Genomic DNA, 24,202 nt, shown 5'->3' with positions numbered 1-24,202 from the left:
TCATAATTCATGTCGTGCTCTGCAGCGAAGGAAAACATCAACACACCACCTGTTACTTTTCTTGTGATTATTATATGAATGATTATTGAATCTTAAATTATTTAACATAGCAGTATTCGTAGTTCACCGAGATTGGCCGCGAGTTTGTGATTATGGTGAATGTATTTAATTTCCTAGCAGCCTTTTATATTTACCTTCTAAAGTAACGTAAAACTCAGATTAAAGAAATACGTGATAAGCTAATTTTAAGCTAGACTTCATCTTAAAATGGTTAATTTTTCTTTATTTTCCTAGCAGTCTTCTAACGGGATGCTAAATTTTTAAAATAAGCACAGAAATTCTTCTAGAAAGTAAGAAAGACAATTTAGTTGCCATTTTCAACAGAAAAGCACTTAATATGCTACACTATTCTAACTCAATGGAACAGCTATTCGAATTGACCAAAAAGAGATCAATGCAGTGCTATCCGAGGCTTAGCATATATTCACAATCAGCTTCCTAACTTCGGGCTGCTACCAATTTCTCTTATTATTTCTAATACATAATTAATATTTATATCATTGTTATTAAAAAAAAAGTTTTTTCATTGATAAAGAAAATACATTGAGGATATTTTGTGTACACACACATTATAAATATTATAAAATTTGAAATAAAAATATGATAATCCCAGCCACAATAATATTCATATCAAAATCTGTAAATTCACATTCAATTTCCATACAAGGTAATGCTAAAATAGAAAATTAATTTACCTGCGGGTAGTCTTTATCCTGTGAGAGATGGTGAAAATGTGTGAAATACGTCACACCGCCGCGCAGTGCATGGAGGTAGCCGAGTCTAATCAAGGGAGCTGCGGTCCGACCGTCGCTTAGAACCTTCAACAAGTTGTACGCTTAATTATCGTGCACAAAGTGAACGAAATAAATATGCTACGAACTGTCGGGATCTGACCCGTAGGGACGTTATATAAAATATAATTAAAAAATTAATACCGTTGAACTGCACAACTGTGTTGTTTTTAATTATAATCTAAGTTATAATATTACAAAGAGGTTTATAAAGGATATTTTTTTTCGGAGTCGCGCAGAAATTGTTTGATGTCGAAGGTTAACGTTATGATTGATTTTAGTTTGAAGGCAGACGTAGTGTATACAGTTTGCTTGTATTATAATTTATATGTCTTGAGGCGTAACTTATTCTGTCAACATAGTCGAAAAGAAAACTGTCGATACGTGCGCTTACCAATTGAACTCCACCAAAACTATAACGTTATGTTTAATACTTATAATAGATAACATTGCTATTTATCTATTAAGACATTAATTTTAAGCGTTTTCGACAACCTCAAATTGCTGTTTACGCTTTGCTTAGGATCAGGCGTTTTGAAAACGTCACAAGCTATTCGAATAAAGGCTCAGTACGGGCGAACATATGGCATGGATTAATACTAATGGTCATATAATAATTATCATCATGTAAAAAAAATTATAATTATTTAAATCTAATTTTACCCGTACGAAGATTTCTTCGCTCTGTTTTTATTTTGCCCTACTGTGAAGCGTAAAGCTTAGGAGTGGTGGGTACGACAATATTCCAAGGAGCCAGGTTTGAGTTTGACCCTGTGACTTTGACATCGCCAAGCGTTGTTTGTTACAATTACCTGCTATAAAATTTATTAAAATTTAAACATATAATAAATTATGTGGAAACGTGGAGCGGGAGTGAGGTGGTACTGTTTTTCAAGAAAGGTGATAAAACCCTCTTGAAAAACTACAGACCAATCTCCCTCCTGAGTCACGTGTATAAGCTGTTCTCAAGAGTCGTCACGAACCGTCTCGCCAGACGACTTGACGAGTTCCAGCCCCCAGAGCAAGCCGGCTTTCGATCAGGCTACAGCACCGTGGACCACATCCATACTGTTCGGCAGATTGTGCAGAAGACCGAAGAGTACAATCAGCCGCTGTGTATGGCATTTGTGGACTACGAGAAAGCCTTCGACTCCATCGAAACCTGGGCAGTGCTCGACTCATTGCAGAGATGTCATATCGATTGGAGATATATCGAGGTACTGAGATGTCTGTACAACGCCGCTACAATGACTGTCCACATCCAGGACTGTAAGACGAAGGCGATCCAACTGCGCAGAGGGGTGAGACAGGGGGATGTAATATCCCCGAAACTGTTCACCAACGCGTTGGAAGACGTTTTCAAAACGCTGGATTGGACTAGGTATGGAGTCAATGTAAACGGCGAGTACATCTCACACCTTCGATTTGCCGACGATATCGTCATCATAGCAGAGTCGCTGGAACAACTCACCGAAATGCTGCGTAGCCTAGGCGAGTCTTCCCGGTGTGTCGGTCTCGGTATGAACTTGGACAAGACCAAGGTCATGTTCAATAGGCATGTCGTGCCGGGACCGATATACGTCGAGGGGAAACCTCTCGAAGTTGTTAGTGAATATACCTACCTAGGACAGATAATACAAGTCGGTAGGAACAACTTCGAGAAGGAAGCCGATCGAAGAATTCGCTTGGGATGGGCAGCATTTGGCAACCTTCGTCAAGTCCTCAAGTCGTCTATACCGCAATGTTTGAAGACGAAAGTCTTCAACCAATGCGTCTTACCTGCCATGACATACGGTGCCGAAACGTGGACACTAACTGCGGGACTAGTCCACAAATTCAAAGTCGCTCAGCGTGCTATGGAGCGAGCTATGCTCGGAGTATCTTTGAAGGATAAGATCAGAAATGAGATTATCCGGAAAAGAACCGGAGTCACCGACATAGCTTGCAAAATTAGCAGGCTGAAGTGGCAGTGGGCTGGTCACGTATGTCGTAGGACCGATGGCCGTTGGAGCAGACGAGTCCTAGAGTGGAGACCGCGAATCGGCAAGCGCAGCGTAGGGCGCCCTCCAGCCAGGTGGACCGACGACCTTAAGAAGGTGGCGGGCACCAACTGGATGCGGAAGGCGGAGGACAGGGAGCTTTGGCGCACCTTGGGAGAGGCCTATGTTCAGCAGTGGACAACGATTGGCTGTTGATTGATTTGATTGAAACATATAATGGTCACGCGTTTACGTTTCATTATTACAATAATAAATAAATTAATAGTATATATTTATTCAATTCATAAAATGCATTAACCGGAACTTGTTTGCTACGTCTGTCACAGTCAAACAGAATTAACGCATCCAAATTGCAAATGCGGAGAGGACGATTGTTACTATGAACTTTATTAACCCAAACCGAAATAAATACGGCTGTTATTCATATCGTGTGTATTAATTTATCACTTTACAGTCTATTAGGTTGTATACTATCAAACGTAAATCTAGACTAATTATTATTTATTGAAATAGGTATTCATTTAAGCGTATTAATTTACTTAATAAATGACAATAATAATTACCTTTAGTATTTTAATAATTACAACCATTTTATATTGGTGTCCCTAATTTTAATAAAATATAATGTCAGCCTAATCGGTTTCGCCAAGTGAAACAATGATTGAAATCTTTTCCAGAGCAATAACATATTTTAAACTAATTAGTAATATAAGGTAAAATTTAAAAAAAGAAATCATTTCAATAATATAATAAATTCTCCACGTTCTATATACACAATTATACAAATACATAAGTACTCGTAAAATTTCGCAAGTAGTTCAAATAAATTTTAATAGACATCGATAAAAAATTTTTGTCTCGTCCATTCATTTTTATGTACAAATCTATAAATATTTCTTATTTAAAAGGTTTTATTTCATTTCGCCTGTTAATAGATCCATTATTGTAACAGATTTTTACGTAATTCTCCAACCAAACTAGTGTTCGAAATGGCAGCCACATAAAGACTTTTTGAAAAGGTTTTTTTTAAACGAAACTAAATATATCTTCAAATATAATAATTATAATATACATGGCATTTTATGAAGCAGGAAAGAATATTTTTAATAGTCTATCAAAACTCGTTAATTTTTAAAATCACCATAAAAAAGATAACGAATTAATTATGATGTTGATGGCATCATAAATTTCATTGAAGATAAAAGTATTTTATAACAAAGCCTTTTAAGGTTGCCATCTTGTATTCAACGTACACGAGCGTCATTAAGTTCCTTTGTACATCACAAGAACGATCGATGAGTTGCGAAAACCGCTTGAGGCTTAAATTAAGATCGTCTGTGATACCGGAACGACAGCTACGACATGACGATGGCTGATGCCTCTAGTCCTATCTAGTCTGTATTTAGTTATCTGTTTTCTTGTCTTTAACAATTTCAGGATTTCGAATGATGTTATATTACAAATGATTAGAATTTTTTCCGTTATAAATACGAATAGTTGAGCTTACAAGAAAACATTTTACGATTGGTAATGGTTTCATTTACCAGAACCAGAGATAGCTCTTTTCTTACAAGTTTTATTACAAATGATCTGACGTATAATTATGGGCAAATCAGAAAATATACTAAAAAATATTTATCTCGGTTTGCACTTAATTCAAATGAATTTAAATACTTAATATAATATTCCCATATTTATTTTGAATTACAGGTAAGTAGTAATACAGATTATTGTTTGATATAAGTATAATATTAATGTATGTAATACTATTGACTACAACATCTTGTCATAATTTCTCCTTAACGTGATAAATTGCAATCAGTTGTGATTAGTAGTTATCTCCTTTGTTAAAAAATTTAAAAGGAAGTCAGGGACGAATACGTTGTTCATTAATCTCACGCCTACGGTCACGTACAGCGAATTGGGCCTCCACCTTTTGCGCCCTTGGAACCAGAGAACAAAAGAATGACCGTTAAAAATGGATCGTAGAACGCAGGAATACAAGATATTTCCGTTGGAAGTGTAAAGATAAAGTAAAATTAATTTCTGAGTTGTATAAAGGTTAATAATAATATAGATGAAAAAACTTTATAGACATTTCTAGGTTTTAGAAAAAAATATTGTTACTTGTAATCATACTTTGCACTAAATTTTGAATATACCGTACATACCTCAAAATGAGTTGAAATCTTTGGAAAAATGCAAATTATGATTTATAGCAAATGCAAGCTGTTTCTTATTTCAATAACGATGTTAATTCGTTGTGTTTTCCGATTTAGAATGAATTAAAACTTACTTCTAGCGTAGCATCTCGTACGCTAAGCGGATTCTGTACAGGTTTGTCCCAGTCCGTGTACTCGTTCTTGAGGGTGGAATAAATCTCATTGAGGTGGTAGTAGTAGGCGTTACGGACGAAGGTGCGCAGAATGCGGTCCCGCCGAGTCTCGTTGAAGCCAAACTCCAAGTCTTGAGCATTGAATTCCAAGTAAGATTCTGCAAGTAATGGCATGTCATTCATTTGCATAAATTTATGAGCGCGCGCGGCATTCATATTTAATTAAAAAGTGGGAAAGTTTCCTAAAATGTTAAGCCATTTTTCACAGTTATTGATAGTTCTGTTATAAGAACTTAGGCTTCAGTATAAATTGAACCTACCTAAAGGTTTTTTCATATTTTAAAAATCATGTTTATATTACTTTCACGGAACGTTATAATTTATTTAGTTACGTTCATATTCAAATGTAATGTAACTAATTTTATTTGTATTTTAAATTTACGCGGTAGCAAAAGCTTCATATGTCCTACGCATATATTAAAGAATAAAATCATAGAAATATATTACCATTATTTACAACAAGTTACCTGTTGTGGTCAGACCAAACAATAGCTCCCTATGCGGAAAGTCGGCGAGCTCGTGTCCCGCAGCGCTCGCCACGGCAGCCGCACCCGCGCCTAGTCGGGAATTGTCACTCGGCGGAGGTGCCTACAGTTAAAACTTAATTAACGTTTCTATTGGTATTTTATTTAAGTCTTTAGTTTTGCCAATTAATATGTTAAAATGTTGAAACATTTTTAAATAAAGTATTACTTGATAAAAGATAAATTTGTTCTCGGTAGAAACTCAATTCCAAACCGCTGGTACCTTTATATTTAAATGTAAAATGATGATTCAAAAGTGCTTGTGAAAGCCTTCTTGAATAAAAGTGTACTTTGATTTTTTTTCACTTCGAAACCTATTTTTTATCATAGAACAACGTCAACATGAAAATACATTTATAACACGTAAATATTATGTAAATAATATTACTTGGTAAAGTATTAAATCCTCACAGAAGCGTACTTTTCTATCATTATAATATGTAGAGAAAATTATCGCAAATAAAATCACAAAATTATCGATTTTTGAAAAATATTGCATTCAATAAAGTATTAGCTAAAAACGAAAACTAGAAATCATTTAATGTTTTTGTTTTTAAAACTATTTATATTATTTCTGAATATATATAAATATTTAGTTTTTCTTCATGAAGTGATATAATTCTGTTTTAAATTCAACATTTTTACAAGAAAATAATTACAACATCATACAAGATACAGAAGAATTTATTTCCAATAGCTTCTACGAGGATGTAATTCGTAGAAGCTATTGGAAATAAATTCAGCGTCTTTTATACAACAAATTTCAGTTTATGAACTTTCTTACGGAAGAGGGATTCACGATAACAGTTCCGTCTACAAACGGCGCGAATCCAGGTAAAAAGCGGGGCGGATCGAGCCGAATCGCAAGCAGCTCGGCGAGCGGTTTGTTGCGTAGACATGGCGCCAAGTCGTCTTCAAGCAAATCCCCGTGGCATTCAGTTTGTTCCGCTACCTAAATATAAATTTAAATATAAACATATACAAATATTACATAGTGAAACTGAGCGATAGGGGGAAAAGATTTTAACGAAAGAAAGCCTGCAGCCTATATAGAACAGTACTTGCAGATTAGTTTAACTAATTTACTTAAATGACTTTCAGCAGCTCACTCAAAGCAAACACTTTATACGTTTTTAATGTAGCAAATCTACCTTTCTTTTTATTGTGAGTGGTTCTCTCTGTAACGCCCATGAGCTAAGCCCCGACCCGCTTAACAAGACGACGCGCTTCAGTAGTTCTGAAACAGATAAGGTAATTTAATTTCGTTATTTCCGAGAAGGATCAACTGGCTAATGAAATCTATTGGCCAAACACGTTTTGGTTTTAATAAAAGAAAAGCAATTACCTCGAATACAAGGATTTTTAGGGTTTATTAATTACTTACTTTTTGTCAAATTAATCGAATTATATTAGGTTTTTAACCTTGTACCTTATACCGAGGGCTATCATAATTACATTAAGTGACGAAGGGCCCAAACGAGGCTCTTGACATGAAAATATAATGAAATCTGCCATGAACCGGTCTAATTATAAACAATAGGAGACCCATGCATCATTCGTGAACGACTGCTATTTGTGGAGAACGCGGTCTCGGTAATGGCGATTACGGAAGCGTACCCTCGCAATTTTATTTCATTGTATCATTTTTTGAAAGAACAAGAGAATTTGTGATAATTAAATTCCGAGAGTTAATTGTTTTTAAAATATAACTGTGCTACACTAAATTTTTTGCAAGGAGTATTTGCATTAAAATTGATCTAAAAAATCTTATCACTTAAAACTCAAACCTCTGGCGACCGGAGAGACGGAAAGAAAATTGGCAAGCGCTGCTCCAGTACCGTGTCCCATGAGAGTTACTTTTTCAGGGTTTCCTCCGAAAGCTGGTAAATTTTCTCGTAGCCAGTGTAAGCCAGCTACAAGATCCATTAGCCCAAAATTACCCTGTGCAGATCCTTTAGCACCAGTTTTGAGAAAACCTAGGAAATTGATAAAAAAATCTAAATACCAGTTTTATTACAAAGCTATATTTTACAACTCACATGTGACTCATATGACCACAAATATAAAAGGACAAAAAGTGATATCTAAGTCCATTGTTAGAGCGCTAAGATAAGCAAAGGTTATTATTTAATATGACATATTTGATGTCTGCAATTTCGTGATAAACATTAACACGTTGTTGATGGCTTGTATGGTGACGTATAACATGGCATGCGGGTAATTCGCACCAAATGCGTCAATTTGCGGGCGATGCAATCCGCGCGTCACGACAAGCCCGGGATCACTTATCAGTGAGTACTATCGGACATTCCCATTTCCATATTAATTAACGACCACGATTTTGTGGCAGTCACACATCCTATTAAGATGCAAGCTAAATATTGTACCCATATGTTCCCTATAACAAACACAATACTCAAACCGGTGGTCCAATTCATCTACAGCCAAACTGTAATACTTTGCATTGATCGGTTTGAATGTTAAGTAAGTTAGTGATTTTACTGGCACAAGTTTATAGAAATATGTGATTTGTGCATCATATAGTGCTATTTATTGTCTATTGGTGAAAGTGACTGCTTAAATTTAAATATTCCATTTGCTTATCTCTATTGTAACAATGTCACTTAAAAGTGAGTTAAGAGTACCTTACGTTATTTTGTGTTTTGCAATTTAAGCTTGAATTAATTGTTCATTATGCACCTAAGCATTTATTTAGCTTCACAATGAAATACTCATCAAAAGAATAAAATGTTTATTAAAAACAATGTAAAATGTAAATATTTTCATTCAACTAAGTGCAAGACTTCGATAATTAATTAAAAACTTAAGTCCTTTCGTAAGTTCTCATAAATTCAGTAGTTACTCCTTAGCCCCAAGCAAAGAATACCTCAGAGCGATTTGCCAATATTAGGTGTTAAAGTTTACTTTGGACTTTAAATACACAAGAGCTGTGTAGATCGAAGATATTGTGTAGATATTACAAGTTACTACAGACTTTCTGTATTAAAGATAATTTTATCCACACAAATAATAAAAGGTTTCACATTCGGTCAATAATAAAACTTTGTGGTATCTTCAAAATAACAATATCAATAAATTTCTTACCAAGTACACCTAGTCTAAAGTTGATAGTAACTACAATGATGTTTCCATGTGCCGCGAGCGTAGTGCCGTCGTATGCATTACCCGAGCTCCACTCGTAAGACTCCCCGTGCACAAACACAAGGCACGGCAGACCTGCTCCCTCGCTCTCCCCCTCTATACCTGCGTATAAAAAATGTCTAAAGAACCGTGAAGAGCAATTTTCTAACGCAGAAAGGACCGTCATTACGAGAAATGGCATATTAACATTCAATTGAAGAAAATATGTAGTGAAATTGAAATTAACATGCTATGTACTTTAACATAGAGAACTATTTTGTAACGAAAGCAAACTATTTAAACATGTACAAATATTAAAAATAAATAATTATTAACTTTTATTTAAATTAAATGCCTTAAACAGTAGTTGTACTATTTATGCTAACAATTGCAATCGAGAAATAAGCATAACAAAAATAAAATAGCATTTTGAAGTGAAATACATAAACACAACAACTCATTCAAGTCTTCACATAAAGTAGATTAATAAGTGAAATATTTGCTGCCACAAAAACTTCATTGGAGTTTTCTATCGACAGTTCTTCATTGTTTTTTTAGTTCCACGAGCTTGACGTCACGATGTTCAAGGAGGTCTCTGCCTCACTTCCGCACTGCTTGCAGGGAACTATATGCACTGCAATGCACTACGGAATTGAGGCCTCGACACCCTTTACGCCGGCCCTCTTCCTGCCAGGGTATATGCTTCTCAATGGCTCTTGGTTTTCACTCTTCTGCTCTTCATGGATAATTATTACAACCTCCTTTTCAAAGGATTTCATATTAATGCCCATTAAAAACTTACTTTTTACGACTTATGTTATATACTCGTATCTGTTTCTTAGTGCTAAGAATGAACTTTAATATTAAGCCTCGACTGTATTTATAACTAAAATTTAGCAACTTCCTATGTTTTCATGTATGTTTCGTATTGCTTGTACGTTAGTATTTGTATCTATATATACACGTATATGTATTATTGAATATCTGTAAAAGATAATTAATTGAACAACATACTTTCGGTAAATAAAAATTGAAGAAAATAATAGTACAACTTTTAATTTATAATCGAAACCTTTCGATCACGGTCGTGCTCTCTCAGGTATTGAGATCACAGCCGATATAGTGTAATTAAATGAGCCAGTGATATTATATAATTTTAAATTACAATATTACTAATAAAACAAAAAAAAATGACTAACAAAAAATTAAATACTTTATTGTGTCTTTTAAGTTAAGGTAATGAAATTGAATAATTGCATTAAATAATTAAAAGAAGCTTCACGCTTCTAAGTAATAGTTTTAAAAAGAACAACACTTCCTTTTTATTCTCTTCGCTTACTTTACTAACATTTAGCTTGCAAGAAAAGTTGCTTATGGTTTTTGATTTTGTACTAATAAATAAGTTATATAGTTCATTAAATATTTCAAAATACTTAAAAAAAATTCTAATACAAATGTACAGAAATTTAAAATAATTTTCATCTACAAATCATCCATAACAATCAACGAATGCTATCTTCAAAATTTTTATCTTCTAAATAATCTCGTATTTTTGTTAATTATTATTTCGTGATATCTTAATTGGGTACAACGTACATCGAATCTAATATTCAACAGCATGAATACCAATATTATGATACCTAAAAATATTTATTAGAAATAACGATTCTAATGAATATATGAAACATTTTAAATTTATAACCCGCCTATAGCTGAATGATACATATTTGAAAAGCGGCTTATTTAACGGCCTGTGAATTTGTGGTGAAATGCTTTGAATAAATAATGAATAACTGGCGAGGATTAAAGGGCACCCGAAAACTCGTTGAATCGGCACCCCAACAGAAGCAGTTCAATTACAATACGACTGTTTCATTATAAATATAAATATTCAACAATCACATTTAATTGCATTTACATCAGTTTTTAATTTGACTAGACTAGGCGTAAAATAACAAAAAAAGGTTAGGAGGTTACTCCACCACGCTGCTTCACTGTGGATTGGTGGATGTGGAAGAAATTCATCTAACACATGCAGGTTTCCTCAAATGCTGATCGTCGCCACCAAGCACAAGATCAGTTGAAAACACAAATTAAGAAAATGAATTTAAATAAAAATTAAATTAAAAAATAATGACATAGTTAGTATATTTAAACGTACAAAAAATTATACTTATCTTCATATTGAAAACACGGCTACATTACAAAATTATGACACGGATATTACAGATAATTAGCTAAAATATATTAGCCGCAGACTCCTAATTTATAAAAAAGTGTTGAATTTGCAATATTCATACATTCCTTTCAAAGCTGCATCATAGGAATATGCGGCAACTCGAATACTAAACCTGTGTGTATCTGATATTATCGAGCCATAAGATTAAGTATACATCGATATTGAGAACTTGCTTCAAAAACTTTAAATTAAAGTTAATTGATTATAATATGTTATGTAATTTTTTTATTAATGCGTACAATGTGATCATAATTATTTTCTATAAAATAAATAAAATGACTGAATTAAAAAAACAAAAAAAGGCGCTGACTGTAAACAAGGAACGTGATTATTAGGGAAACCAGGATTTAAGCTTACCGTTAACAGGTACATAGAGGTTCACGTAGAGACAATCCTCGCTCTGGTTCACAAGCATGGGCAATAATCTCTCGAGTTGACGGATACGAGCACGCGGATGCATGAGCAACGCTTCTTCACGCGGTCCGGCCGCAGGGGGCACTTGCGGACATGCGGATCCTAACGCGTCCGCCAAACGAGTCGTACGCCACTGTGATGGTGTCACAGGCGGCATGTATCTGACACGTAACGGGTTACATGTTATATTGTTTTTTTTAAGAAACCATTAAGCATATTGCATTTATTTATACCCCTATTTTTATGAATTGCATTAATTACATTAAATTACCTAAGACTTCCTAGTGGTGGAGTTGCGTAGGGAACGCCAAGGTAGGCTTCCACTTGTGGATGCGAATGCACTACGATCCCGCGCAATGGTCCGTACTTGGTACGAATCACACGCGTGCTGTATTTATGCGTAGACAGAGCGGCTGCGCAACAGACGAGCCACGCGTAGAGCGCGGCGAGGTCCGCGCGCATCACGCGCACAGGGCGGGCGCGGGCGCGGGCGTCGCGCCGCCGGCTACGCGCGCGCTCCCGCGCATCACGCGGCCCGCCGTTCTGCGCACGCACACCGCCCCATACGCCACCAGCTCATTCTAATACACCTTTCTCGCGCGCTCGTGGCCACTGTTATATTATATCGGTTACATTCTGTTAATATCATTAACATAATGCTAATATTTATCTATGATCTATCTAGTATATCATAAACATACCCAAATCATTTTTCCGTCTCAATAACGTCATACGTTAGAATGTGGAGCATTAGTTTATTCTGCAAGATAAAAAAAAAATTTAACATTAATTAATAATTAGTAATAGTTACTTCATATGACAATGTATAAATGGACAAACAACTTATTATGTTAATATTTGTGTAATTAATTTTAATCAAATGTCATTGGAGTTCGCTGGTTGGCGGAACAATGGCGGAGGTAGCGCAAAATGTTTACCTTAACAAACCTAACCCAACGTTCGTATAATTTAATGGAATACAAACATGACAACAACGTCGCATATTTAAACAAAATTTGCCGGCTTCGATACAAAAGTAGAAAGACAACTTGCAGTGTTCTTGATTGTTCCTCTTATTACGTACCAGTAATTCAATACTTACATAAAACGAAACGTGCCATACTCAGGGCAAAAGAAAGCTCTATGGAGCTTAATAACAAAGGTATATATATATAATTGACAATTAAAAGTATAAACCACTCAAAATCGAATTAAAACATATTCGGTAAATAAAGTTAAAAAATGATTTATGTGCTAGAGGCCCATAATATTAATTAAATTAAGTACATAAGCTTACAACGCGCAATATTCCTCGGCAGTAATATATAAAACATTGCATTTGCACTCAAACTTTCGCAATTAAATCCGTCAGACCACATGGATACGGCTTAATTTACTGTTTTTATCGCATTTGATACTTGAAAAATGTAGAGCTACAAAATATGTTTTTGTAATTTTAACATTCATTTTTACAATTTTTACTAGCAGAACTGTTTACTTTAATTAAATTGGTCAATAATTTAACGTCCTGTTATGGTTTTGTCTGCCCACATGACTACATATAAGTGACCAACTTAACGAATACTATTTAATTCCTTCAAATTTCGTGTAAAGAGAGAACAGAATATGTTCCAAAAATGTATTTTCGACCTCTATACCATAATAATCTAGATAAGATTTTTATAAACTGAACAACTATTAATATATAGGTGAATAATTACTAAGGCACCTTTTATAGCTTTCTTAGATGGAATATTTAAATTCTATTTACCTTGGACTACCTTTAACAAATGATCGTAATTAAAAATATTTGCATTTTCCCTTTTATAAAAGTTTTGCTTTATTAATTTGAAAAAACTCCGGCACTTAGTTAGTTTGATTTCGAATAAAATAGTGAAACTTTACAAATTTATGTATAAAAAAGCAGAATAAAATATATTTAATGAAGATAAAATCAAACTACCATGAATGTTATTATTTTTATATTACAAACATAGAATTCAAAATGTATAGAGCTCTAATTAGACTGTTTTTTTTTGTTACTTTTATGATATATATGTATATATCTTCAAAGCCAAAATGGACTTATATTATCGTTTTTAATTATACAAGCTCATTTATATACATCTTATTATTTGTCCCAAAGGTTGATAACGATGTATAGGATCGTTAACAATTCTTACAGTTCTAATCAGGTGACCCATTTGCCAGTGTGCCTACCTATTTTAGATAAATATATATTTGAAATACAGTAACAGTACAGTAAAAGCCTGTTAATGTCTCACTGCTGGGCTAAGGCCTGCTCTCCCTTTTGAGGAGAAGGTTTGGAGCTTATTCCACCACGCTGCTCCAATGCGGTTTGGTAGAATACACATGTGGCATAATTTCAATGAAATCAGACACATGCAGGTTTCCTCACGATATTTTCCTTCACCGTCAACCACGAGATGAATTATAAACACAAATTAAGCTTGCCCGGGCTTGAACCCACGATCATCGCTTAAGATTCACGCGTTCTAACCACTAGCCCACCTTGGCTAATAAATGAAATTATTTGTTAAAAATATAGGTAAATGTGTAACTGTACTATTATTCAGGAATGTGATAACTATAAATAAACCAAATCCTCACCAAACTTCACACAAGATATAGATTTTGTATCTAATAAAATATGAACTCTATGAACGTGTGCCAAATTCTCTCACATGAAATAAACTGCAAAAAACGGTATAAATATCGTAAGTAACTAAAATAAAAATTGATACGTCATACGAGATACTCACAAATGATCAAAGTAATATTCTTATATGAGTAAATCGTGACAACCATAACAGCCTTTTGATCTTTTAGTCAAGAAACGTCTTTATACATCTCAAAAAACGTATTTAACCGTGATAACTTCGTGAATGAATAGAAATTTATTTAGCAACGCTTTTTTATATGGAGATCAGCAGCGCTATCAGACTGTGCAGCAAAATGTGAAACGACAACATAGATTCTGCGTGTCACGCCAGTGATTGATGTCCAATCACCCTCGCTCTCTTTGCGGGGCGCTTGCGTAACCAAATAAGCCTGTAAATATCGCGGCCGCCCACAATAAAAACAAGCGTCAAAGACGAGAATTGTATTACAGTCATCTCAGTCAAAATACGCGCCTTTTCTTAAGTAAATAGAAAAGAAAAGCATTTAACACAATAAAACCTTCGAGGAATTTCTAAAATGGTTTTTAAGCTTAATTCGCTAATTTTCCTTTTACCGGCAAAGTAACCGTAGAATTTTGTCGCTATATCCACTGGCCCGAAACAAAGCCGATATTTACTTGGTAACTTTCAGTAGTAGCCAATTTTAAAGTGAGTACGAGCTCGAGCGCTCCTCAGAAAGTTCACATGCCAGAGTTAATTGCTTTAAGGAGCGCGTTTAAAATCTTAGTAGAGGATTTGCTAATGTGTCGGTATCAATTTGTGGTGAACATGTTAATCTTTTTCAGTTTGATCGTGCCAGGCGTGTCAAGTCTGCTCAAGATAACACGCCGATTACCCGCCGTACGGGTCTAAGCTCGCCTGTAGTAATCAATCACTCGGATTTTAACAGATTTATTTTCAAAATACGAGATGCAATTCTTATTATATTAATATTGCTGCATACAAAACTTAACCATTTCACACATTCAGAGAGACGTTTAAGTTATCTGGCAAAGTCTTTACAAATATTTATAATATTATTAGTAAGCGTTTTATGAAATGTATAATATAAATTTATCAGAATATCAATCAAATTTTTAAACATAAACCAGATACTCATGGCATGGCAAAGGTGCTTAAAGTCTCAAGCCACCAATCAAGCTATTTAAGGGGAATTTCGAAGAGATTTAAAGAGTCTTAAGACTTAAGGGGCGAGAGCAAAACGATCGAAGTTCATTTACCGTATGCAAGCTAGAAAAAGTAAAACGCTTATAAATATTATTTCAATAATATTTATATGTTCTATTAACATCATACTATTTATATCTTCACTTGCTTCATTGCGTATTGTATTCATACCAAATAAATTTTTCCATATTACAAATCAATTTAACAACAACAATTAGTTGTATTAATAAAAACACGTGTTCGGGTATTCGAGTGACTTATTAAACAAAGTTCACCATTATCAAATGTGCTGGATAATCCAAGTCGTGTAACGCGCAGGTGTTTGTAAAGTGTTCATTAATTACGCAGGAGTAGAAATTTATTTCGAGTAACTTAATTGATAAATACCAACAGACTTGTTATGCCGCGGTTTCATTAAAGAGAAACGCATGCTCACCCTGTAACCAATTAAAGTAATGGGTACAACACTAACGGAGAACGGATGAGATGTTTCATAAATTACGAACGGTGACGTACGTTAAAGTCAAATTTAATATAGCAAAAAATTGCTTTCGATACTTCACTTTATTATTAACATTATTTATATATAACCTGCCGCAGTAAGTCTATTGATAAAAATATCACTTATCTGAAAAACAGAAGTTTTTACAAAAGCGACAAATGAAGCCACACAGTAAATGTTTGTCATTTTAAGCGCAATTTTTATATGACAGTAAGACGAGTAATATTAATGTTTTAAATATTGCTTTTTATTTTTAACGTAAATATTAAAAATAAAGAAGCAATCATAAATATTAATAACGGCTTATGAAATAAATAAGTCATAAAATCAAATTGCCTTGCGTCTGGATTTCGACCGAAAGAAACTTAAAAGATTCGGTTAAAATATTTCTTATAACATCAACTAGTGAAGACAGCGATTAAAAGCCGCGCAGAGCGCAGCGCAGCCGGACAAGTGGCGGATTGCCTTCATCAATCACTACCAGTCCGCCGCAGAGTTTTAATGGCAATCGCCCGTCTCCCACGCCAGCGCCACTCTTAGGCTGACCGTTCACAAAATAAATTGCTTTACACCGCACAAAGTCTTCATAACATAAACGATGATCGGTCATGACAGACTACCTCCTAAGGATGTAATTGCCGTAGTGTTTTCCACCAAATGCGTTACACAGTATGCAATGTGCTATTACTTGGCATTGTGACAATTTAAAATACAAACAAATTTGCAACTAAAAGCAATCAAATTATCAAACAATATTTGTATAAAATATATTTTTGTAAATTATGCTCACCTACTCACTCTAAAGCCGTATGACAAATTTTATTTACGAATTTAAATAAGTGACGATTATATTAGGCTATTTGATTGTAGCATAACTAATGTTCAATTAAATTTAAATAATATCTGTTAATTCACTAGAATGTTTTTACTTATAAAATTGCTTAGCGGATGTTTAGTTAAGCACTGACATAATTTATTTGACATTCGCCATCAGAAATTTTATTCGCTATCGACATCAGAAAAAATATATTGTGTAACTTATCATCATCTAAACAACATTTGTGGGCCCATCGTGTTGGGCTAAAGCAACAATTTAAAAAAACTTCTTCGGTTATCGTACTTATTTTCATCAAGCTAATTACCTCCCCAAATTCCGTCCTATTGAATTAGCAACAATTTTGCAAACAATTGTTATTTCAACGTTGAAACGTTGTTTATTACGTCCCAAATACGTTCATTTAAACAAATTTATGTAAAACCTTAAAAATACGAGCAACAAAGACAATAGATACTAATTAATACGATAATCATCAATTGAATCCAGCTTCAGAATGAGTCAGGATATAGAAATTGAAGGAAAGATCAAAAGGCGTATAAAAACTAAGTTCAACGAGTGCTAATTATGCATCACCTAACTTAGTTAAATATTCCTATAATTAAAATTAAAATAATATATATTGATATTTCTTGTTAAGGAATTCCAAATTTCCGTCCCATCGGACAAAGAAAGTGAGAAAGTAAAGAATGCATGGTCCTTACATATGAAATTAGCGTTTTGTCGTACTGACCACTTTGATCTGAAATATCTCCTCTTTGGTAAAGAATTCCAAATTCAAATTTATAAATTCATTTAGCTGGTACATTCGAGTTTTGAAAACAGTCATTCATTTGTTTTTTCCTCATTATTTTTTTCTTTGGCGTCGCTTATTACCGCACAATGGAAAACATGAAATATCGGTATATTTACGAGTACGAATTCTACCGAGGCACCAGAAACAGCTCGAAGGATTGATGATATGTATGGCGCTGGTGTCACAAAAGAAAGCACGGTGCGTTTTTGGTTTCAACTTTTTTTTTTTTTTATATTCGCCGGGAGGGCAAATGACTCTACTCCACCTGATGGTAAGTGGTAGTAGAGTCCAAACGCGACGACGGCCAGTACAGACGGGAAAAACGTTCTGCACTAGCCGCCTTCGCCTTGCCGGCCCGCAAGATGCCTCTTCACGCCTCGTTTGAAGGAACCCGGGTTGTAAGAGGAGGGGAACACGTGAGCTGGTAAGGAATTCAATTTTTTGGAAGTGCGACAAAGAAAGGAGTTGCCAAATTTCTTTGTTCGCGATGGAATTGATGTCACAGTTAGGCGGTGACATCGAGAACCAGCTCGCGTGGACTTAAGAAGGAAGGGGGAAGCAGGAATTAGAGAGAATAATTCCTCAGAGCACTCGCCGTGATACAGTCGATAGAAAGCGCTCAGTGCTGCTATCTCACGACGCAATTGTAAAGGTTCAAGGGTGTTTGTGACCTTTACGTCGCCAATAATGCGTACGGCACGTCGCTGCAACCGGTCCAAGGCCTCAAGTAGGTACTTAGCGGAGCCATCCCAAAGGTGCGAGCAATATTCCACGCAAGACCGTACCTGTGTTTTGTACAGCAGGCACAGTTGTTGTGGCGTGAAAAATCGCCGCACCTTGTTCAGAACTCCGAGTTTCCGTGAAGCTGTTTTTATAACAGCCTCGATGTAATCCCTTGGACTAAGGTCGCAGCGAACGTCAATCCCCAGCATGGCGATTTTGCTTTGCATCACCAGCGGAGTACCACAGAGGGAGGGAAACATTTCGTTCTGGAAATTTCGACCTTCAGAACCAACCCCGTGGACGGCCGGAGACCAAAGTGGAAAATGAAGAATTAAAGGCTACTGTGGGACCGGATCCATCACAAAGCACTTCAAAGATAGCTGCAGGCTTCGGGGTAAGTGATAAACTCAATCAATATATGTAATTTTTAAATGTATATATATATATATATATATATATATATACCTCGATTGACTGCCACGTTGGTCCAGTGGCTTGATATAAGGCCGCAGACTCGTAGGTCCTGGGTTCAATTCCCAGGTCGGGCCAATAAAAAGTTATTGGGTTTTCCTGTAAGAAAATTCTTAGTACCAACCCGGAGTCTGGAAGTTGGTAATGTGTACACTCCCGTGCTTCGGAAAGCACATAAAGCCGTTGGTCCTGCGCCTGAACTCTTTCCGGTCGTGTCGGATTATGAGAGTTAAGGAAATAATATAATAGAGAGGGCACCTGTGTTTGCGCACACACTTGTGCACTATAATATCTTCTGCGTAGTTAGCTAATCTCTCTTAAGATTGGCCGCCGTGGCCGAAATCGGTCTGGAGGACATTATTATTATATATATATCTATATTATTAGATACAAAAGTCAAAAATAAACTCTCAACGAATTTCCAGAAAAAGTGTTTATTTTTGGTCGAGAAACACAACAATAAAATTCTATCACTCAGAGTGCTAAGAAAGTATTCGGATGAATATAATAAATGTTACTTTAATTTTTTTTTATTTTTATTTTATTTGATCATAAATTTAATTTAACTTCAAATAATTTTATATAATTTGTATCTACTAACATAAACTAAGTAAATTGTAACTAATGAATTATATGGATTTTTTAATCTGAAATATATGATGATGATTATTATTATTATTTAACATTTTGACAAAACTGTTTTATACTATTTGATGTCTATTGCTCGAAATATACCAAAAGATCATTACATTAATTTTATTTTATCTAATTAGCTTAGAGATTCGTATGTCTGCAATGAATAACTATTGCTATACATTCTGTTATTTACGATAAGATTTATTTACATTTAGGACTTGGATATGTAAAAACAATTAAAATAGCTTCTGTACAAATCATGACCGTAAGGAATGGTGTCAAGAATGCTAATAGCATTTCCTATTTGAATCGCAATTTCGATTCTTTTTTGCAAAAATGAAACAGAATTCCATCAACATTGTAGGCAATAAGACGGCGTGGTATGTTTTTCTACTATAATTCAAAGTGCTTCAACAGCAAAGAGCACAAATAAGTAATTAGTGCTAAAAATATTTGCGTAGTTTGTTTGTCTCGGCATTTTCAACTGCGGATTTTTTATTAACCATTTATTTATTCTATATTCTCTTTGAAAATTACTTTGATGTGACGAATCGGACGGATATAAAATGGCTACACCGGCCAATAACTTTTCTTATACTAGCTTCGTGATATTTTTAGTAAAATAAATTTAATTTATTTCAGTGTACGGGAAGACTTGATACGTTACGACACCTGTAGTGACGAATTGCCACGTATAATATTTAAAATTACGACCTAATCACTTTACAGTTTTCACAGTATTGCTTTTATTTTACTATATTACTGCTCGTATTTACATTTCGTTTAATTACTCGTAAAAATAATAATCAATCAATCAATCAACAGCCAATCGTTGTCCACTGCTGAACATAGGCCTCTCCCAAGGTGCGCCAAAGCTCCCTGTCCTCCGCCTTCCGCATCCAGTTGGTGCCCGCCACCTTCTTAAGGTCGTCGGTCCACCTGGCTGGAGGGCGCCCTACGCTGCGCTTGCCGATTCGCGGTCTCCACTCTAGGACTCGTCTGCTCCAACGGCCATCGGTCCTACGACATACGTGACCAGCCCACTGCCACTTCAGCCTGCTAATTTTGCAAGCTATGTCGGTGACTCCGGTTCTTTTCCGGATAATCTCATTTCTGATCTTATCCTTCAAAGATACTCCGAGCATAGCTCGCTCCATAGCACGCTGAGCGACTTTGAATTTGTGGACTAGTCCCGCAGTTAGTGTCCACGTTTCGGCACCGTATGTCATGGCAGGTAAGACGCATTGGTTGAAGACTTTCGTCTTCAAACATTGCGGTATAGACGACTTGAGGACTTGACGAAGGTTGCCAAATGCTGCCCATCCCAAGCGAATTCTTCGATCGGCTTCCTTCTCGAAGTTGTTCCTACCGATTTGTATAATCTGTCCTAGGTAGGTATATTCACTAACAACTTCGAGAGGTTTCCCCTCGACGTATATCGGTCCCGGCACGACATGCCTATTGAACATGACCTTGGTCTTGTCCAAGTGCCGAGACCGACACACCGGGAAGACTCGCCTAGGCTACGCAGCATTTCGGTGAGTTGTTCCAGCGACTCTGCTATGATGACGATATCGTCGGCAAATCGAAGGTGTGAGATGTACTCGCCGTTTACATTGACTCCATACCTAGTCCAATCCAGCGTTTTGAAAACGTCTTCCAACGCGTTGGTGAACAGTTTCGGGGATATTACATCCCCCTGTCTCACCCCTCTGCGCAATTGGATCGCCTTCGTCTTACAGTCCTGGATGTGGACAGTCATTGTAGCGGCGTTGTACAGACATCTCAGTACCTCGATATATCTCCAATCGATATGACATCTCTGCAATGAGTCGAGCACTGCCCAGGTTTCGATGGAGTCGAAGGCTTTCTCGTAGTCCACAAATGCCATACACAGCGGCTGATTGTACTCTTCAGTCTTCTGCACAATCTGCCGAACAGTATGGATGTGGTCCACGGTGCTGTAGCCTGATCGAAAGCCAGCTTGCTCTGGGGGCTGGAACTCGTCAAGTCGTCTGGCGAGACGGTTCGTGACGACTCTTGAGAACAGCTTAGACACGTGACTCAGGAGGGAGATTGGTCTGTAGTTTTTCAAGAGGGTTTTATCACCTTTCTTGAAAAACAGTACCACCTCACTCCCGCTCCACGTTTCCGGGGTCTTGCCATGTTGGATGACGGAATTAAAGAGGCTTGCTAGCTCTTTCAGGACCGGAGTCCCGCCTGCCTTAAGCAACTCTGTTGTGATTCCGTCATCTCCCGGAGATTTGTTGTTTTTAAGCTGTTCTAGAGCCGCCCTAATCTCTCCTTGGTCAACGACCGGGAGCTCCTCGGAGTAATGGCGCATAAGAGGGGCGCGCTGGTCATCAATACTGATTCCCATGGGTTTATCCGATCTTGAAGAGAACAACTGCCCATAAAACCTCTCTACTTCTCCGATAATCTCAGGCCTAGAGGTAACGACCCCACCATTTTCAGTTTTAAGTTTTGTCAGACGCGGCCTCCCAAACTTGCGAGCGAACACTTTCGATCCCCGATTTTGCTCAATCGCAGCCTTGATGGCACGGGTATCGGAGCGTCGGAGATCGCGTCGCGTCAGCGTTTTTATTGTTCGGTTTAAGGCCTTATCTGACAAAAACGATGGTAGTTCTCGTCGTTTTCTCATGAGCTCGAGTGCCTCAGCAGAGAGTTTTGGTGCGTTGTCTCTTCTCTGTGGCGGAAAACACTTGCGGGATGTGTTTTGCAGTATTTTGACCAGCGTGTCGGTTCTCTCATCAATGCTGCTTATGGTTTCCAACGCGGTGAATTGATTTTGAAGTTCCATTTGGAACTTTTCGGAGCCTTGAGCAGCTTGGAGCATGGTAGGTCGGAGAGTAGACCTCATCATTCTCGATCTTTCGGCTTTTAAGTTGATATTTAGAGTGCCTCGAACCAAGCGGTGATCACTTCCGGTATTAAACCTGTTGATCACTGAAACATCTCTAAATATGTGCCTTTTATTCGAGATGATAAAGTCTATCTCGTTCCTTGTCACGTTATCGGGGCTTCGCCAGTTCCACCTCCTCTGAGGCTTCTTTTGAAAGAAAGAATTCATCAAAAACAGCCCCTGCGCTTCGAGAAAGTTTACCAGCATTTGCCCCCTGTGATTTCTGCAGCCCAAGCCGTAAGGTCCGACTTTCGATTCACCGCTATCTTGTACTCCCACTTTAGCATTAAAGTCTCCCATAACAACATTGTAGTGGGCCCTCGAGGTGTCGTTGAGGGCCTTTGCGATGTCCTCGTACATCGCTTCGACCACATCATCAGAGTATGTCGAAGTTGGCGCATATACCTGTACAACCTTCAGGGAGTACCTGTCGGAAAGTTTTAGGACAAGGTACGCTACCCGGTTCGACACACTACTGATTTCCACAATGCTGCTAATGAGATCCTTTTTGACTAGAAAACCGACACCACCCTGGGAGAGGTTATCACCTTCGCGGAAGTAGAGTAAGTTACCGGACTCTAGAGTTATCGTGTCCTCCCCCTGTCTTCGGACTTCAGATAACCCCAGTATATGCCAGTTTATATGACTTAACTCTACTTCTAATTCGGCGAGGTGATGGTCCAGCCTCATCGAGCGTCCATTATACGTTGCCATTTTCAGTCGTTTTATACGGTAGCCTGCCGTGAACCGGTGATTCTTAGCACCCCCTGCCCTGCCGATACCGCGACCGCTACCTTGGTCGGGCCTAGCGGGCTTGCCGGTAACTGGGGGCCTTTTTTTGGGCGCATCTGCCATTTAGGGAGGTGGTTTGCCCATACTCGCCGCGCTGGGCAAATTAATCAAAAGCAAATTTTTTACCATTTTTTTTACAATTAATAAGCCAGCGTTTGACCGTTGATTTGCCTGATGTTAAGCATCGACACGGTCTAGGGTGTAGCACGATTGCCTAATGTAGCACGCTTGCCTAGTACTTATGACATAAAACCTAACTTATCAGTTCATAACTTGAATTGTTTTGTCTCCGTGTTTTTTATGAGTTTTATACGATTACTACCATTTTTCTGGAATCTAAATTTTCATCTACAAAATAGATACCTTTATTGGATCACAAAATATTTTGCTTGTGGCCTAATTAACAATATTTAAAGTGGGAGAGACAAAATTGAGTAACATTGCATAGTTTGCCGAAGAACCGTAGGCTGCTATACACATACGATGGTAATATAATGACACCTCGGTTAAATCAATGATTTATATGAGTGTATCTTCCTCCACCAGATCTAAATTAAATTGTTTAAAAATATACTCTTTTTTTCTCATAACACATAAAAAATGAATGTATGTGCTATTAATTTAATTATCATTGAATACCAATAATATTAAAAAATCATACTCAATCAAAAAAATGTTTAATTCACTTCGAATTGAAATTCTATAATTATTATTCTTCTTTATGAGTATCGGTTTTGATCGAATCTTGTAGTAAGCCTTAGTATTCTGCTTGACGTAACTTTTTTCCAAAAGTATTCTTTTTTACAAAAAGATAATTGATTTAAATATTGTCATCTAAAAGCTGACATTGAAATATGAATAAAACCCCTTTTATTAAAAGATAAGGAATAAAATAAGAAGTATAATGACGTAACCATAAAAGAACGATCCCATTTAGCTATCTGGAGCTAAGTGCTACTCTGATTTGCATAGGAAATTGTAATGAAACTCTAGTCCATCTCCGAGATTCATTCTGTGACGCTCGCCCAAGATCCCTTTCCCGTTGATAAGGTGCGACGGGGCGGATGTTGCGGATGTGGAGCACAATGCAT

General features: G+C 36.5%; 1 protein-coding gene across 1 annotated transcript in view; it reads right to left on the bottom strand.

Moving 5' to 3' along the window:
• The window catches only part of LOC126780252 (neuroligin-1-like), a 66,438-nt gene that overhangs the window by 5,100 nt on the left and 37,136 nt on the right, over positions 1-24,202 (bottom strand). Inside the window, exons 2-11 of the mRNA XM_050504564.1 lie at positions 12,266-12,324; positions 11,836-12,176; positions 11,508-11,725; positions 8,876-9,034; positions 7,558-7,746; positions 6,922-7,007; positions 6,555-6,722; positions 5,714-5,834; positions 5,148-5,344; positions 756-878 (exon numbers count right to left, since the gene is read on the bottom strand). Coding sequence (XP_050360521.1) covers positions 756-878; positions 5,148-5,344; positions 5,714-5,834; positions 6,555-6,722; positions 6,922-7,007; positions 7,558-7,746; positions 8,876-9,034; positions 11,508-11,725; positions 11,836-12,026 — 1,452 coding nt within the window. The 5' untranslated portion in view covers positions 12,027-12,176; positions 12,266-12,324. The remainder of the gene's footprint in view (positions 1-755; positions 879-5,147; positions 5,345-5,713; positions 5,835-6,554; positions 6,723-6,921; positions 7,008-7,557; positions 7,747-8,875; positions 9,035-11,507; positions 11,726-11,835; positions 12,177-12,265; positions 12,325-24,202) is intronic.

Source organism: Nymphalis io, chromosome 3 (genome assembly GCF_905147045.1).
Source record: "Nymphalis io chromosome 3, ilAglIoxx1.1, whole genome shotgun sequence".
Taxonomy (NCBI): Eukaryota; Metazoa; Arthropoda; class Insecta; order Lepidoptera; family Nymphalidae; genus Nymphalis; species Nymphalis io.
Note: the sequence above shows the minus strand (reverse complement) of the source record. Positions and strands in the feature narration are given on the sequence as shown.